At 41.4% G+C, this 14,554-nt stretch overlaps 1 protein-coding gene across 22 annotated transcripts in view; it reads left to right on the top strand.

Moving 5' to 3' along the window:
• emsy (EMSY transcriptional repressor, BRCA2 interacting) overlaps positions 1-14,058 on the top strand; it is a 69,540-nt gene extending 55,482 nt beyond the window's left edge. For 12 of the 22 annotated variants that reach the window (XM_078222546.1, XM_078222545.1, XM_078222543.1 and 9 more), the window contains 3 exons: positions 2,211-2,639; positions 6,080-6,553; positions 9,873-14,058. In XM_078222546.1, coding sequence (XP_078078672.1) covers positions 2,211-2,639; positions 6,080-6,553; positions 9,873-10,082 — 1,113 coding nt within the window. In that variant the 3' untranslated portion in view covers positions 10,083-14,058. The remainder of the gene's footprint in view (positions 1-2,210; positions 2,640-6,079; positions 6,554-9,872) is intronic. The other 10 variants (XM_078222556.1, XM_078222552.1, XM_078222555.1 and 7 more) reach the window with 2 other exon arrangements.
• The last annotated feature ends 496 nt before the right edge of the window (positions 14,059-14,554 follow it).

Raw genomic sequence — 14,554 nt, 5'->3', positions numbered from 1 at the left:
CTCTTTGAGATGTGGTTTATGTTTGCTAGGCTGTTTCTGTGTTTTAGTATATTCTTCAGACCTCCACTCACACAGCCAAATGATACAGTGCACTGACCAAGGGCAGGTTAAGCTAATAGATTCAAAGTACCTGCCCAGATTTGCTGTACCATTATAAGTTATTCAGAAAAACCTAACCCTCTGCAAGAAAACGGAGCCATGTGCTTCGTCAGCCAATTGACTGGCTTTCCACACTTGCTTAATCACGGCTTTCGGGAGCGAGGAAGAATTTCCCAGGGTTTTTCCCAAAATTGGTCACCGGTTTTTTCCCCTTGCCTGAGTAGTTGGGGAGGGTTGTGCAGGAGACTGCATTATAGCAGACTGATGGGCAGGTTGGGCTTTTTCTGCCCTGTTTTATGCTTGTTATATAGGTTTGGATGTAGAGAATACAATTGTTTTACATTGTGTGTAATGTTTGTTTACAATACGTGTGATGTGAATAAAGAGCTGCTTAAATTGTATAGTGCCAATTGTGTCTCAAACATAAATTAACTTGATGGGCAGTCATTTTACACACTGCAAGATTCCACAAACAGCAATTAACCAATAACCACTTAACCTGTTTTTAATAGCTCTGCTGTTTTGAAATTATTAATCATTACAATTAAAATCCAAGCTTTCAACTTTGTGGAAAGTCCATTCTTATTTACGTCAAGTTCTCCTATTTTACTTATACTTCCCCCCCCCCCCGCCCACCACCATTTCTCTTTCCCACCATTTCTCTTCATATAGTTTTGCTGCATATGTACCTTCCCAGGCACCTGGCAATGTGGCAGGGTAACATTAGCTAGCCAAAATCATGCAGCTTTGTGTCCCCCTTATGGGGAAAAGCCTGGTCTGTGCCCAGTGAAGGCAAAGTCTGGAATTTTCTGGGGAAAAATTACAGACGTAGACCTCCAACCCCACCTCCTCATGTGCTCTGCTCATTCTGACTGAGTTCAAATTGTACCACAGTGAGTTGTGAAATTGAATTTATGGATTTGAAGCAGGGAAAAGAACCGTGAAAATTGCTGGAACCCAGTGGGTTCACTTGATGTCATTCAGTGAAGGGAATCCGTCATACTTACTGATCCTATGTGGCCTACAGGTGATTCCAGATTTGTGCCGTTTGGTTGCACCTTGGTGTCCTTTGATGAGACTAGTAAAAACCATGCAGTAAAAATCAGGAAGCAAGCTCACAATGGAGCAAATAGAGATGGGCAATAAGTGTCAACAGAACAAGCGGAATAGTGTTTTTCTAATCTGTACAGTCCTTGGTAATTTAATTTACTTTCAAAACATTGTTCCTAGTTCAGCGTTTTGTACCTGTAACCAGTTCAACACTTGTGGGGAGCGGGGTGGTGGTGGGGTCAGGCTATTGAGTTGGTTGATCAGCCATGATCATAATGAATGGCGGAGCAGGTTCAAAGGACCAGATGGCCTCCTGCTGCTCTTATTTTCCATGTAACACCCTATGAACAAACATATGGGAGCTTAAAATTGTCAATTTCAATCATGCTTTATTGGCTTTGTACTTGACAGTAATGTAAAGGTGAAATTAAAATATTTTGAACATGACTGATTTGAGTAATTCAAAGTCCAGAAGGATTAAAACAAGTTTTTCATTTAAAAATATGTAATCCAACTGTAGCTTTATTTTTACAAGATGATTTGGTGCTTTATCATATCCAGAAATTTCAGTGCTTCACTTGCAAAGAATTTCTTTGAAGTTTAGTAACTTGTCATGGCAAATGACTACATATTTTTGATGGTTGTGTTGACTGAGGAGTACATATTTGCAAAAGCTAGCCAAACTCGGCTATTCAAATAGTGCCTTGGGATTTAAGATCAACTCTACCTTTTGGAACAGATAGACGTAGCCTCATTTTAATGTGTCATTTGAAAAATGGTGCACCTTCAACCGTGCATCATTCCTCAATACTGCACTGGTATGGGCTAGTCCAGATCATGTGCTTAAACCCTGGAGTAGGACTTGAACCTACACTTGTGGCACAAGGATTTTAATGCCGTTGATCATTTTTACTATTGCACTGAAGATTTTGAGCAACATTATGTGGTTTGTGTTTCTCTTTGCCGGATCTCAAAAGAATGAAAAATTTTAAACTGAGGAGTTCAATTATGTCTCGCATTAATCTTCAGTTGGTTATTTTATTCCTGAAATCTGCATCCAGATCCCAATAAAATTACAAGCTGTTTCTGGTCAGGGTGCTGTAGCCAAGCAAGATGACTCTGAGGCTGAAGAAAGTGAAATAGAGGAAGGGGACACATTGGACCCGCAGACAGGCCTCTTCTACAGGTCCAACACCTCAGTGCTACCAGGCCACCAGCAACATAAGCAACTACAGCAACCTCAGGAGGTGGCACAGACCAAATCCCCAGCACTGCAGCAAGTGTCCACAGCAACGACACAGACACAGCAAACCATGCTGCAGGTGATCGCAGTGAAAGCACAACAGCCACAGCAACTGCCTAAACTGCTGCAGCAAGCACAACAGAAGCCCCAGTTACAGCCCCCTACACATCTGCAGCATCAGCCGGATAAGACCCAGCTAACCATAAAACAACAGTCTGTCTCATCCGAACAACCACTTCCTGGCCAGGTAACACCATTGCATAATAGCTGGGAGAGTATAATATCTTTCAGCAGCTTCTGTTCATTACCATAATGTAAAGATAGCAGGGATCAGAGTGAACAGTAGTTTGCATGCTGCATGACAATGGTTGGTGACATTCACTCTGAAGGTTTGTGATGTACTCACCGGAATCTTTTGGAAATGATCTGAACTTGATTACTATAAGCGCTCTTGGTGTGTTTGTGTGCGTGTTTTAACTTAACTATTTATGCTTCCTCCCCCTTCTGGATAATGACCAGTAGCTGGAAACTTTGCTAATCTCCCCACTCCCACTCCAAACCAGGAGTGTGCGGCCAAAAGTAGCAAACCTGCTACTGTTCCATTGAAAGCTGCTGATTAGCTTTGAAGCAAGAATTGGACTTTTATAAGTTTAATTGCTAATTATAACTCTTCTTGGTTATAAATCAGACATGCCTCATTATTTCCATTTGCCAGTAACTTGATCACTGCATGTTTTTAAATACAGATCTTTCTGGTAAGAGTGGTTTGGCAGATGAAATCAGTAGGGATGCACTATAAAAATTAGAATGGCCTCAGGAGATTAGATTAGAGATTGCTAGAAGTTGCCACGCTTAATTTGCTCTCAGTACTTTCAACTAAACATGTAATATGAATATTTTGGTCTCTTAGAACAATTTGTATCACAATTAGTCTGCCATTTTGCTAGCTGTAAGCTGAGTCTTACTTTTAACTCCAGATTCCTTGACTTTTTCTCCATATTCCTTAATACCTTTACTTCCTTGTGACTATCCTCTGTGACATTGTATTTTGCAACCCCTCGTTTTGAAGATGATTTTCCTGGATCTGCTGTTTGCCAACATTGTTCTAATTCTAAAATTTTGTCACTCTGTTCTTGCACAGAAAGTCTGCAGCTGATAAATGCTCTTGGACTTTGCATCTTGCATTAATTAGCTTGGTATTTCTTCCCCCTATCCAGTATAAAACACACTGGAATGTCTATTGATTTCAGTTGCAGCATGAGAATTGCAGGACCTGCTTTGCTAAGACTGTGGTGTCAACAGTAGATGAAGTGAGCCTGCTCACTTGGAACGGTATTACTTTCCCAAGTGGATAATTTGGAGTCGAAGCTAAAAGTGCCATCTTTCAATAAGGTAGCTTAGTGCTTTGGAGCTCCAGCGTGATGTATAGAATGTTGCAATTCTGCACCTCGAGTTCCTCTCATTTTCATTGAGGTGAATAACATTGCTGTATTTAAGGGAAAGCTGGACAGAGAAAGGAATGGAAGGGAATGCCAATCAAATTAGCTGAAATATGGTGTGAGGAGGGTCGTTTAGAGTATAAAAGAACTGGAATAGACCTGTTTGAATGCCCTGTTTCTGTACTCTAACTACAGTGCAATGCCTGCTATGTTTTTCTTTACCCTTTCATGGATATCGCTGGCATGGCCAGCATTTGTTGCCCATTGAACTGCGTGGCTTGCTTGGCTATTTCAAAGAGCAGTTAAGAATCAACCACGTTGCTGTGGCAGGATGGCAGATTAAAATAATCTTTTTTAACACTCCTGACTAATTGAATTTAAATTCCACCAACTGCCAGCCACAGTGGAATTTGAACCCATGTCCCCAGAGCATTAGAACAAAGAACAGTACAGCACAGGAACAGATCCTTCAGCCCTCAAAGCTTGTGCGATCACATTGTCCTATCTAGACCGACCGCCCGTATCCCTCTATTCCCTGTCTGTTCATGTGTCTATCCAGATAAGTCTTAAATGTCGCGAACACGTCTGCCTCAACCACCTCACTTGGCAGTGCATTCCAGGCCCCCACCACCCTCTGTGTAAAAAAAACTTCCCCTGCACATCTCCACTGAACCTTTCCCCCCTTACCTTGAACCTGTGCCCCCTTGTAATTGTCATTTCTGCCCTGGGAAAAAGCTTCCAACTGTTCACCTTATCAATGCCCCTCATAATTTTATAAACTTATCAGGTCGCCCCTCAGTCTCCGTCTTTCCAGGGAGAACAATCTCAGTTTATTCAATCTCTCCTCATAGCTAATACCCTTCATACCAGGCGACATCCTGGTAAACCTTTTCTGTATTCCCTCCAAAGCCTCCACATCCTTCTGGTAATGTTAGCTTAAGCCTCTGGATTATTTGTCCAGTGACATTACCACCAGACCGCCATCTCCTTCAAATTGCCCCATAGCGAGCGAGTTGTTGTGGGTCTTTGGATAGGAAACTGGACTTTTACTTCTGGATTCTAGCATGCCTCAACATTCTACCTCAACCAAAAGCTTGGAAAGGTGTCCCATGTTATAGAACGAGAGTTTCCCATTTCCTGGGTGTTGCCTCAGCTACTGGGATTGCCAGTGTAGTGTCAAAATAGCAGCAGTTTGGTGCATTGGGTGAAAGCCACCAGGCGCTGAATTGAGAATGAACTCATTTTGCAGTTAACAGGCAGGCAAGACTTGCATCTTGTTCATTTGTAGCCTCTTTGCACTTTCCTTGTAATGTACAGGAATGGACTTGCTTTATCTCAGCTAACAAGGCTGATGGAGCAGATTAAATTTAAACTCATCTTAAAATAACTTTTGGATGGTTAAGCATAAGGTAATGTTTCCTTTTTAGCCAGTCTAAGTTTTAAGTATTACAAATTTAACATTTAATTTTATAAGTACTGTGAATATTCTGATTTCCTTGCGTAGCTAGTTTGCTTTTCCCTCCCTCCATGTTGAACTACAGTTTCATGAATTCTGAATGCCCTCTCAGAGCACACAATTGGCCAATTTTTAGGTGTGAGCTTAGATGGAGTATTGGGAGGCTTTGACTTATGGGCAGCATTGCACCCGAGCCTAGTCCTGTGTTTACTGACAATCTGCACACAAGCAATTTTCAGGAATGTTCACTGAATAGCAATCAGGAATGGATAGCATTTATTAGTCACCTCTGTCACTTTCCCAGGACACCATGGCCAATTTTACAATCCCTACCCCTGCCCTGTCCAAAGATCCAGACGCTCGGTACAGGCCGGCATCAAACCTGGAAATTTCCTGGCCTGCATGACTCAGTTTGACACTGGGGCGTTTACTTAGAACTGATCCCAGGGCGAAAGACTGATTGAGTTTGATGGGCTTGCGGGAAGGGAGAGCTACAGTTGGAGAGGAGGGCTCAGTCCCTAGATCAGCCTACTGTGACATTCCAGATCTTCACTGATTCAGAGAGACAGAGCAAAAAAAAAACTTCAAATGCTGGAAACTGAAATAAGAACAGAACATTCTGGAAATACGCAGCAACTCAATCGGAGGAAAGCTGGAAAAATGTTCTAGTTGTAGACCCTTCATCAGAACTGTTCTGATTCGGAGTAACTTTTAAAACCACCCCAGACTGTTCTGCTCTGTTCTCCCATTGTCATTTAATGGTTACTGTAGGGCTTCTGTTGACGTTTGCAGGCACAGCCAGCCATCATAACGCAAGGAGCAACGGTCACCAAAATAACCTTTGGAAATTACCAGGCCACTACCATCACGAAAACGGCCAGTGGCAGCTCAGAGAGTTCAGTAATGGCGACAAACTATTACACGGTGCAATCTTCCAAAAAGTCAATGGAAACAGACATTTTAAAGATTTCCATGATGGAGGCCCAGATCGAAATGAATGCGGAAGCCTCCTTAGTAGACACTAGCAGAGAGAGGAAGCCCACTGCACAGAAAGTAAGCTCATTGCAGTCAGGCCCTTCAAATCAGTTCCAGAAACCATCTGTGACCCCTGTGCTAAAAGAGCAGCAAAACAAACAGCCCCCAGCGAAGACCCTTCCACCTAGGGAGGCTGAGGGATCTGGAAAGGCTGTTCAAAGCCATTTTCTTCAAATTCAGAATGTAACACAGGAGAAGTCCGATGAAATATCCGCAGATATTCTTATTCAGGTAAGCATGCGTATCTGTTTAAACTCTTGACGCAGCCTGGAAGAACGTGCACCATAGAGGCATTCTGTTCTGTCACCTATCAACAGCTCCAAAAACGAAATGATTCCAAGACCGATTAAATCACATTTTTACTAAAACAGTACAAGGGGGAAATTTCATTCCAGATGCAGTTGTAAATGGCTCGCACCTTTTTGTTGAACACTGAGCTTGGGTTACAGACATGCACAGTTATGGTTTCTGTCATCTGCATCTGGCAAAATCCTCTTGTAAATTTTTTTAAAAGCTCTAAATCATTTTAATGTCTGGAGTCACTGAAAATATGTCACTACACACATAAAGAGCAATTTTTTAAAAAAATCCCTAGTGTTTGATGAGTAAATGAGTTTACTCTTCTGATTGTTGCCAAACTCTGGGGGCTACTGATGGGTTAGCAAATCATCAGTGCCACTTCCAAATTTGCACTAAAAAGTGTCAACATTTGATATTGCCCCACCTATAATGCATCTACATCTGTTTTCCAAAGTCCGGCTGTGAAAATGAGCCAATGCAACTGCAGTATTTGTGGCAAGTGCCACTCCCAAAATGGACGGTAAATAACCAGGATGAAGCAGGTTAGCTAAAAGCCAAAAATGTAGTTATTTATTGAATAGGAGGAGACTTACAACAGTCCTTGCCTTCCAACTAGATTAATAAACCCACTTAAGTCAGTGAGCAGCTGAGCCATACAGCACAAATAGGTCCCCGGTACAACGCTCTGTCTGTCCGAACTTAGCTGATCCTACCTGAGGTGGTCACGGAGCTGGTACAATTAGTCTTGGTGGACTGGTGTTTTGGAGGGGGAAATCTGCCACCTTCTGCTCCTGATTGCTATCCAGCAACTCCCACTGGAAATGCGTGTGTAAGAATGCCAGTTGAGGGCAGGATTAAGCTTGATTGTGATGCACCTATTAATTGAAAGGATTCTTGGTGCTCACCTTTAAGGTTGATTTATAATTTAAGTAAGGCCTAAATTGACTATCAAATGATAACTAGCATTATGTGGGACTGCATTTAGCTGTAGTTACTGACTTCTGGAGCAAGAAGGAATGGGGAAAATCAGGAAGAGATTGGTAAATGGTAACTTTCTAAACTCATATTTGTGTAAAAATTAAGAAAAGGATATTTGACATAAGCAGAAACAATTAACTAAAGGTGAAAGTAGGTCACGATAAAATGAGAATGAAATTTACTAATATGAAGTTAATACAATAATGAAGCATTTACACTAGAGGGGATTTTTAAACAAATATTTGTGCTTGTTTTAGCATCTCTGTGAGTTGATAACTTAGAAACCAAAGTTGTAAATTGCCTTGTATTGTTGGAGGTTAGAGGGTTACCATTTTATTTATTATTAATTCTCAGTTCTCCATAACACAAGTCTTGCAAAAGTTAATTAACTTTGTTAGGGAATTGGCAGTAATACATTTTGGGGGAAACGTTTATTTGTTTTTCCAACAATCTTAAATAAGTAAATTGTCAGGTATTACTTTAACTGTATTTTGGAAAATGTATGTCAGTATAGAAAACTACTAGAACTGGTGTATAAGGTTGATGTGCATTCTATCACGGAGTGTAGTTATATGGCTAATTTAGAAACCAAATAATCTGTGCAATCAAATTAATTAATGAAAGAAGACAGACCTAGTTAGTTCTAAGATGTTAGTAAAACTAATGAGGAAAGGGAATCAGCAGCTTAGAAAGGAATTGAATTAAAGGCCAAATCAGACTGGATTAAAAACAGAAAATGGTGGAAATACACATCAAGTCAGGCAGCGTCTGAAGTGAGAGTAACAGACTATCATTTCTGGTTAATGATCTTTCATCAGGAACTGACTTACCTGGTCACTTTGTGAAAATTGCCTTTCCTTCCCTCGCCTTTTTCATTCAATTTGAAACCCGAGTTTGGTCTCGCATTACCTTCTTTTCTGTTATTTTCTTTCTAAACTTCGATTTCTAACACTGAACCTTGTCCTTCATAGGGTGGTTTCATTTTAAATACTGCAATACACTTGGACTTTCTTAGATATGTTATTGTAGCTTTCCCGAGATCAGACGGGATGGTGTATTGGGGAAAAATTATTATTCTATACATTACATCAATTATATACAACTGTGTTTCATGTACATGGTTTAATTTGTGTTTTGTTGTTGTGTGTGCAGTCTTGACTTCACAAAATCAGCAGAATTATGTCAGAAATGAGAGGTTATAGCTATGGGGAGCCATTGAGCAATTGGAACCTTTTTAGAATGATGAAGGTTAAGGGGAGAAGTCTAAAGAGGCTTTCAAAGTCACAAAATTTGCAAGAGTAGGTGATGGAAAGTTGTTTTCACTGGTTTACAAATCAGTAACTCTGACTCGGTGTCGGAAGGTCCTGGGTTTAAATCTCACTCCAGAAACTATGGCATGTAATCCAGACTGACACCTCAATGCAGTATTGAGGGAATATTCATTGTCTGAGGTTGTTGACTTTCAAATAAGATCTTAAATAGGAGCTGTATCTGTCTCCTTAGCTGGATGGAAGAAGTCCTGTAGCCACTATCTGAAGAACAGGGAAGTTCATAGTATCCCTACAATGCAGGAAGAGGCCTTTCAGCCCATCAGGTCTGCACCGACTCTCCGAAAGAGCATCTTACCCAGGTCCACTCCCTGCCCTATCACTGTAACACCACACATTTACCCCATGAATCCACCTCACCTGCACATCTTTGGACTCTGGGAGGAAACTGGAGCACCCGGAGGAAACCCAGGCAGACACGGGGAGAATGTGCAAACTCCACACAGACAATCGCCCAAGGCCGGAATTGAATCCAGGTCCCTGGTGCTGTGATGCAGCAGTGCTAACCCTAACCCCGTTTCCTGACTAATAGTTACTCCTTAAGCAGCATCACCAAACAGATTGTCTGGTTGTGCATTTATTACTGTTTGTGGGACTAGCTGTGCCCATGGTTGGCTGGTCCATTTCCCCACATTTCAGCAGTGACTAATTTCAAAATTACTGTAAAATTGGCTGTGAGATGCTTTGGTATGTCTCGAGGCCATGAAAGATGTTATGTTAAAGCAAATTTTTTCCTTTATAAATTTAGTTTTAACTCTAGAATATTGAAGAGAGATATTAGAATGTTTTTCTGCACTGGGTTATTAGAGCATGTGACTATTTTCTGTAATGTTATTTTCAAGAAAATTCAATAATTTAAAAAATACAAGGAAATAGGATTAATGAGCTAGCACCTGCACAGTTAGATTGGGTCAAATTCTGTGATTATTTTCTTTCTTTCCTAGTCTATACCTCAGTATTCCATACCCAGTCAATCCAGCTCAAACGTAGTGGTCGAACCCAGTGGTCTCTTGGACATCACAAACTTTACCAGCCAGCGAATCGCCGATGAAGAATCTGTACAGTATTCAGCCATGGAACAGGACGTGGACAGTAGTAATGAAGAGGGTATGGAATCCGGTTCAACAGAAAGCACCACTGGGCAGCCACATTGAAAGGATAAGGGGCAAAACAAAAACTTGTACCAAGGCACTCGTCAAAGTCTGAAGAAACCTGCCCACAAGGAGACAAACATTTGTGGTTTTTTTAAGAGAAAATGTACATAGCAACATTTTTTAAAAAGGAGAAATCTGTAACGAAGACTCTGCATACATTGAGACTTTTAAAAGCGAATCTTGTGTAGGAAGTCCTTTTTGTAAAAAAAAAAACTTTTCTGTACAATTTGGAGACGATCCCCACATTTCCACCGTTCTGAAAATTGGCCGTATCTCTAAGAGTTCTTCTGCTCAGCATTCCCAATAGGAATATTTAAAATTTCTGGGCACGTTAATCTGATCCTTCCAGCTGCTTTCAGAGATCATACACTTGAGATTAAATTTTCTTGGGAGGGGATGGTGGGGAGGGACATGTTTGACACGTGTACCATTAATAATAAAGAAAAGATATCTCTATAACTCAGCTCACTGAAGTAAGCTTCCACCTTGATAATCGGAGACATCCAGAAGATCAACTTATTGACCTAGATTTACATGGCCACATTTCACCTGGAGAATGTCACATTACTATTATTTGGCCATTTCTTTAAGCTAGTAGTATTAATTATATCGTTTGTTGTGCAAATTGTGTGGTGGTATTGGTTACCCAGAAGATGGGGGCAATCTATGGGTAAGTACTATGTACGGTAAGTAGATTCTTATCCCTACTTACTTCAATAAAAACTATTCATAGAATCATAGAAACCGTACAGTACAGAAAGAGGCCATTCGGCCCATCGAGTCTGCACCGACCACAATCCCACCCAGGCCCTACCCCCACATATTTACCCGCTAATCCCTCTAACCTACGCATTTGAGGACTCTAAGGGGCAATTTTTAACCTGGCCAATCAACCTAACCCGCACATCTTTGGACTGTGGGAGGAAACCGGAGCACCCGGAGGAAACCCACGCAGACACGAGGAGAATGTGCAAACTCCACACAGACAGTGACCCGAGCCGGGAATCGAACCCAGGTCCCTGGAGCTGTGAAGCAGCAGTGGTAACCACTGTGCTACCGTATTCTAGAGAGACGGCACATGTAAACTGATTTTTTATGATCTCATCTTGTACTTGCTAGATTCTTGCGCAAGAAATTATGGTAAAACTTAATAAAAATGCAAGTTTCGTGATTGCTATAAATGACAGTAATATGGAGATGCTAGACACAAAATCTATGCTCCCTGACAGAAGACTGACCCAAAACAATTGATCTAGTGACCGATTTCTATTCTGGTGGCCTTCCCTTATGATATTTATTCAGGTACAGCCTGGAGTGAAGCTAGTACACAATAAATAACAGTTTTATTTCAAGTGATTTGCTGCATTCTTGGCACTTCAGCAGTTTGCATGAATTGGGTATGATTGCATTGTTAGGACATCACATGGAAACAGTTTGAGAGTTTAAAAAATGAAGTCTAAAATGTGGGAGAATTGTACCTTTCGTCAGCTAAACAAATTAGCGTGTGTGTGTTTATGCGTGTGTACATCACGTCAGTCTTCCCTGGACTATTCCTTTAGATTTAAAACATATCAGCACACAAATTATAGAAATCATAGGAACGTCTGTTTTCAGGCAAATTGCTACACAGAAGAGTGGCTTGTGACGTCAGGGAGATTCCCCAGGATTACATCATTCACCCTCTAAAAACATCGAAATAATACGTGGGTGATTACTTGCCATGCCCTTCAGAGCTAACAATTGAAAGAGTTAAAATTATTTATTTTGTAATTATTGAAGGGAGGGGAAATTCCAGTCTCCAGATGCTGAGCAGAACATTTGAAAGGGTTAGGGAAGTAGTCAGAGAAAGATCTTTTGATAAGGGCAGTGGTCTGTGGTTTTCACCGAGAGACAAATATGGAATGTCGTGTTCCTCTTACGAATACCATGCAATAGATACCAAATTGAACACTGTCAGTATAAACAAGTGGCTCTGCCTCATTCTGTATCGAATTGACTGCAATCATTCATTTTGGTTTATTGACCAGTTTCTGACGAGGAACTTGGGGCCTGGACCTAGCTCCTCTGCCCTGTTTCGGTATTCAGTGAGATGATAGCTAATCTGCGTTTTCGCTAATATCCTTTAATATCTATGGATAACAAAATCTATCATTGCCCTTTGTGTAGAAGTGTTTACTAATTTCACTTCCAAAAGACCTCAAAGTAGTTTTTACTTTTACTATGCTCCCAGTCCAACTTGTGAAAATAGTTTCTAACAATCTACCCTATTTGTCCCCCTTCATATCTTGAAAACGTGAATTAATCACCTTCTAAACTCCAGGAACGGACCCCTAATTTACTGTCTAAATCATCCGATGTGTCTCTTTTTGCTATTTCATGGTGAGATTCAACCAAGTTGTTAGACACGCACATTCCCATTTTTGACCAGCGCTGAAAATCTTTTGTGCTGGTTTGGTCTTTTACTTCTGTGAAATTTTAACTCTGAAATGGTGTCCAGCTCAAATGCCAGATGTTAGCATTTTTCCATGTTCTAGTGGTGCATTTTCTTCGCAGACTTTTGGATGTTTGCTACGATTTTATTTTAAAACTAAAGATTAGATTTGTGGGCGGCACAGTCGTTAGAACTACTGCCTCACAGTGCCAGGGACCCGGGTTCAATTCTGGCCTCGGGTGACTGTGTGGAATTTGTACGTTCTCCCCGTGCCTGCATGGGTTTCTTCCCACACTCGAAAGATATATGGGTTAGGTTGATTGGCCTTGCTAAATTGCCCCATGGTGTCAGGGGGACTAACAGGGTAAATACATGGGGTTACGGGGATGGGGCCTGGGTGGGATTGTGGTTGGTGCTGACTCAATGGACCGAATGGCCTCCTTCTGCACTGTAGGGATTCTATGACTTTTTTTTTAGGATTGCTTCACAGAGGGTTTGGATAAGCAATAAAGTTTGCTTGGGCGTTTTTTTTATACCACTATAAGCCTGGCATTGCTGATATGCATTTCATGTAAAAATGGGGCACTGGTGCAAAAGAGACCCCATGTGACCATTCTGATGTAGGTTATCACTGTCCAGCCCCTTCCACGCCTCATTTAATTTTCAATTCCCTCTACCTGGTTCAGGAGATCCAAACCCACTGTGCAGTGTCCCGATTGCCCACCAGACTGGGATTAAAATTGAGACTATCTCTGGTAAATTTTGATTTGAAAAGAATATCAAACAGTCGCTGTTCCAAAAATTTCTGGAGCGTGTTATATTCTGGGGGACGGGGCTTTCTTTTTAAAAAAAAATATTGTGCTCTGCAGTTCAGGGATGTTGGTGGTGTGAATGCCCGGTGCTTCTGACATTGTGCTGCCCATGTCAGGTACAGCGTGGTTAGAGGCAGAGATGGTGAAATTTGTGCTGTGGATTACCCCGACTAGAAAGAGCTGGAATGAGACTGCTTGAACTGAGGTATCCTCCATCGACCCAAACGCACAATTTCCTTAGCCGGATTTGAACCCAGATCTCAGTTTGCATCATTCAGTCTTTTGCTCCCTTTTTTCCCCAAAAGAATTCTTGGACAAGCATTCCTAACCAAACAGGCTTTGTCTCTCTTTCAAAGTAGCTACATTGACCAGTGCAGTAGTAACTTGGTAACTGCCATGTATGCTCCCGAGAAAATGGAAATCTTTTGAGCAGGACTGTGTCGTTATGTTCTGAGACCTGCCCGTGTTGAATAGTAATGGCCCTGGCCTTATAGCTGCTGCTCTTGAAATTTAATGGTTAAATCATTTTTGAAACGTTGATTGGCTCATTAGCAGCAAGATTCTAATAGCTGCCAGTTTAGATGACAGTATTCCCCTTCTGTATGTCTGTGACTGGTACAGCTGTTGGGTTAAATGTAATTGGCCAGGGCAGTTGTGACAACTGTTTACAGTAAGAGCACTCGTGTTCTTGGTGTGTTATGAAATAAATTAAAACTGATGAGTATTTTATAAATGCTTCATAAACATTCTTTATTACCTCCAACCCTCTGGCTCCTACTAGGGGAAGATCACATTGGCAGACATCAGTAAGTTTGAGTTTCTAGGATATCAGCGTACGTTGTTTCTTTCTGCATTTGTATTACTGATTGACAGATTGATCTCTCATCCATTGAGTTGCATGACAGGATGCATTTGAGGAAACTGGTTGTCTAACGTACTCTATTTTTGTTGCTTCGTTAGTTTGGTAAAAGTGATCTCCTTCCAAAACTTTCTTTCCACTGCAGCATCTAACCTGGTCCAGTTGCTTAGCCTCAACCATCTTGCCTCATGGTGCATTCCCACTTGGATTGGGGGGTAGGAACCTCTATTAAGGGCCCCCTTCCATCCCATTCTCCATCAATAACCACACCCTGCTCTGATTGTCCCTCAGACACCACTTCTCCCCCTGCTGTGAGACCCACCTCCCTCTTTCCCTCCGTTCTTTACCTGGTCCTGGACTCCGGGACATA

The sequence above is a fragment of the Mustelus asterias genome, chromosome 10 (genome assembly GCF_964213995.1).
Source record: "Mustelus asterias chromosome 10, sMusAst1.hap1.1, whole genome shotgun sequence".
NCBI lineage: Eukaryota > Metazoa > Chordata > Chondrichthyes > Carcharhiniformes > Triakidae > Mustelus > Mustelus asterias.
This window is presented reverse-complemented; position numbering and strand designations above follow the sequence as displayed.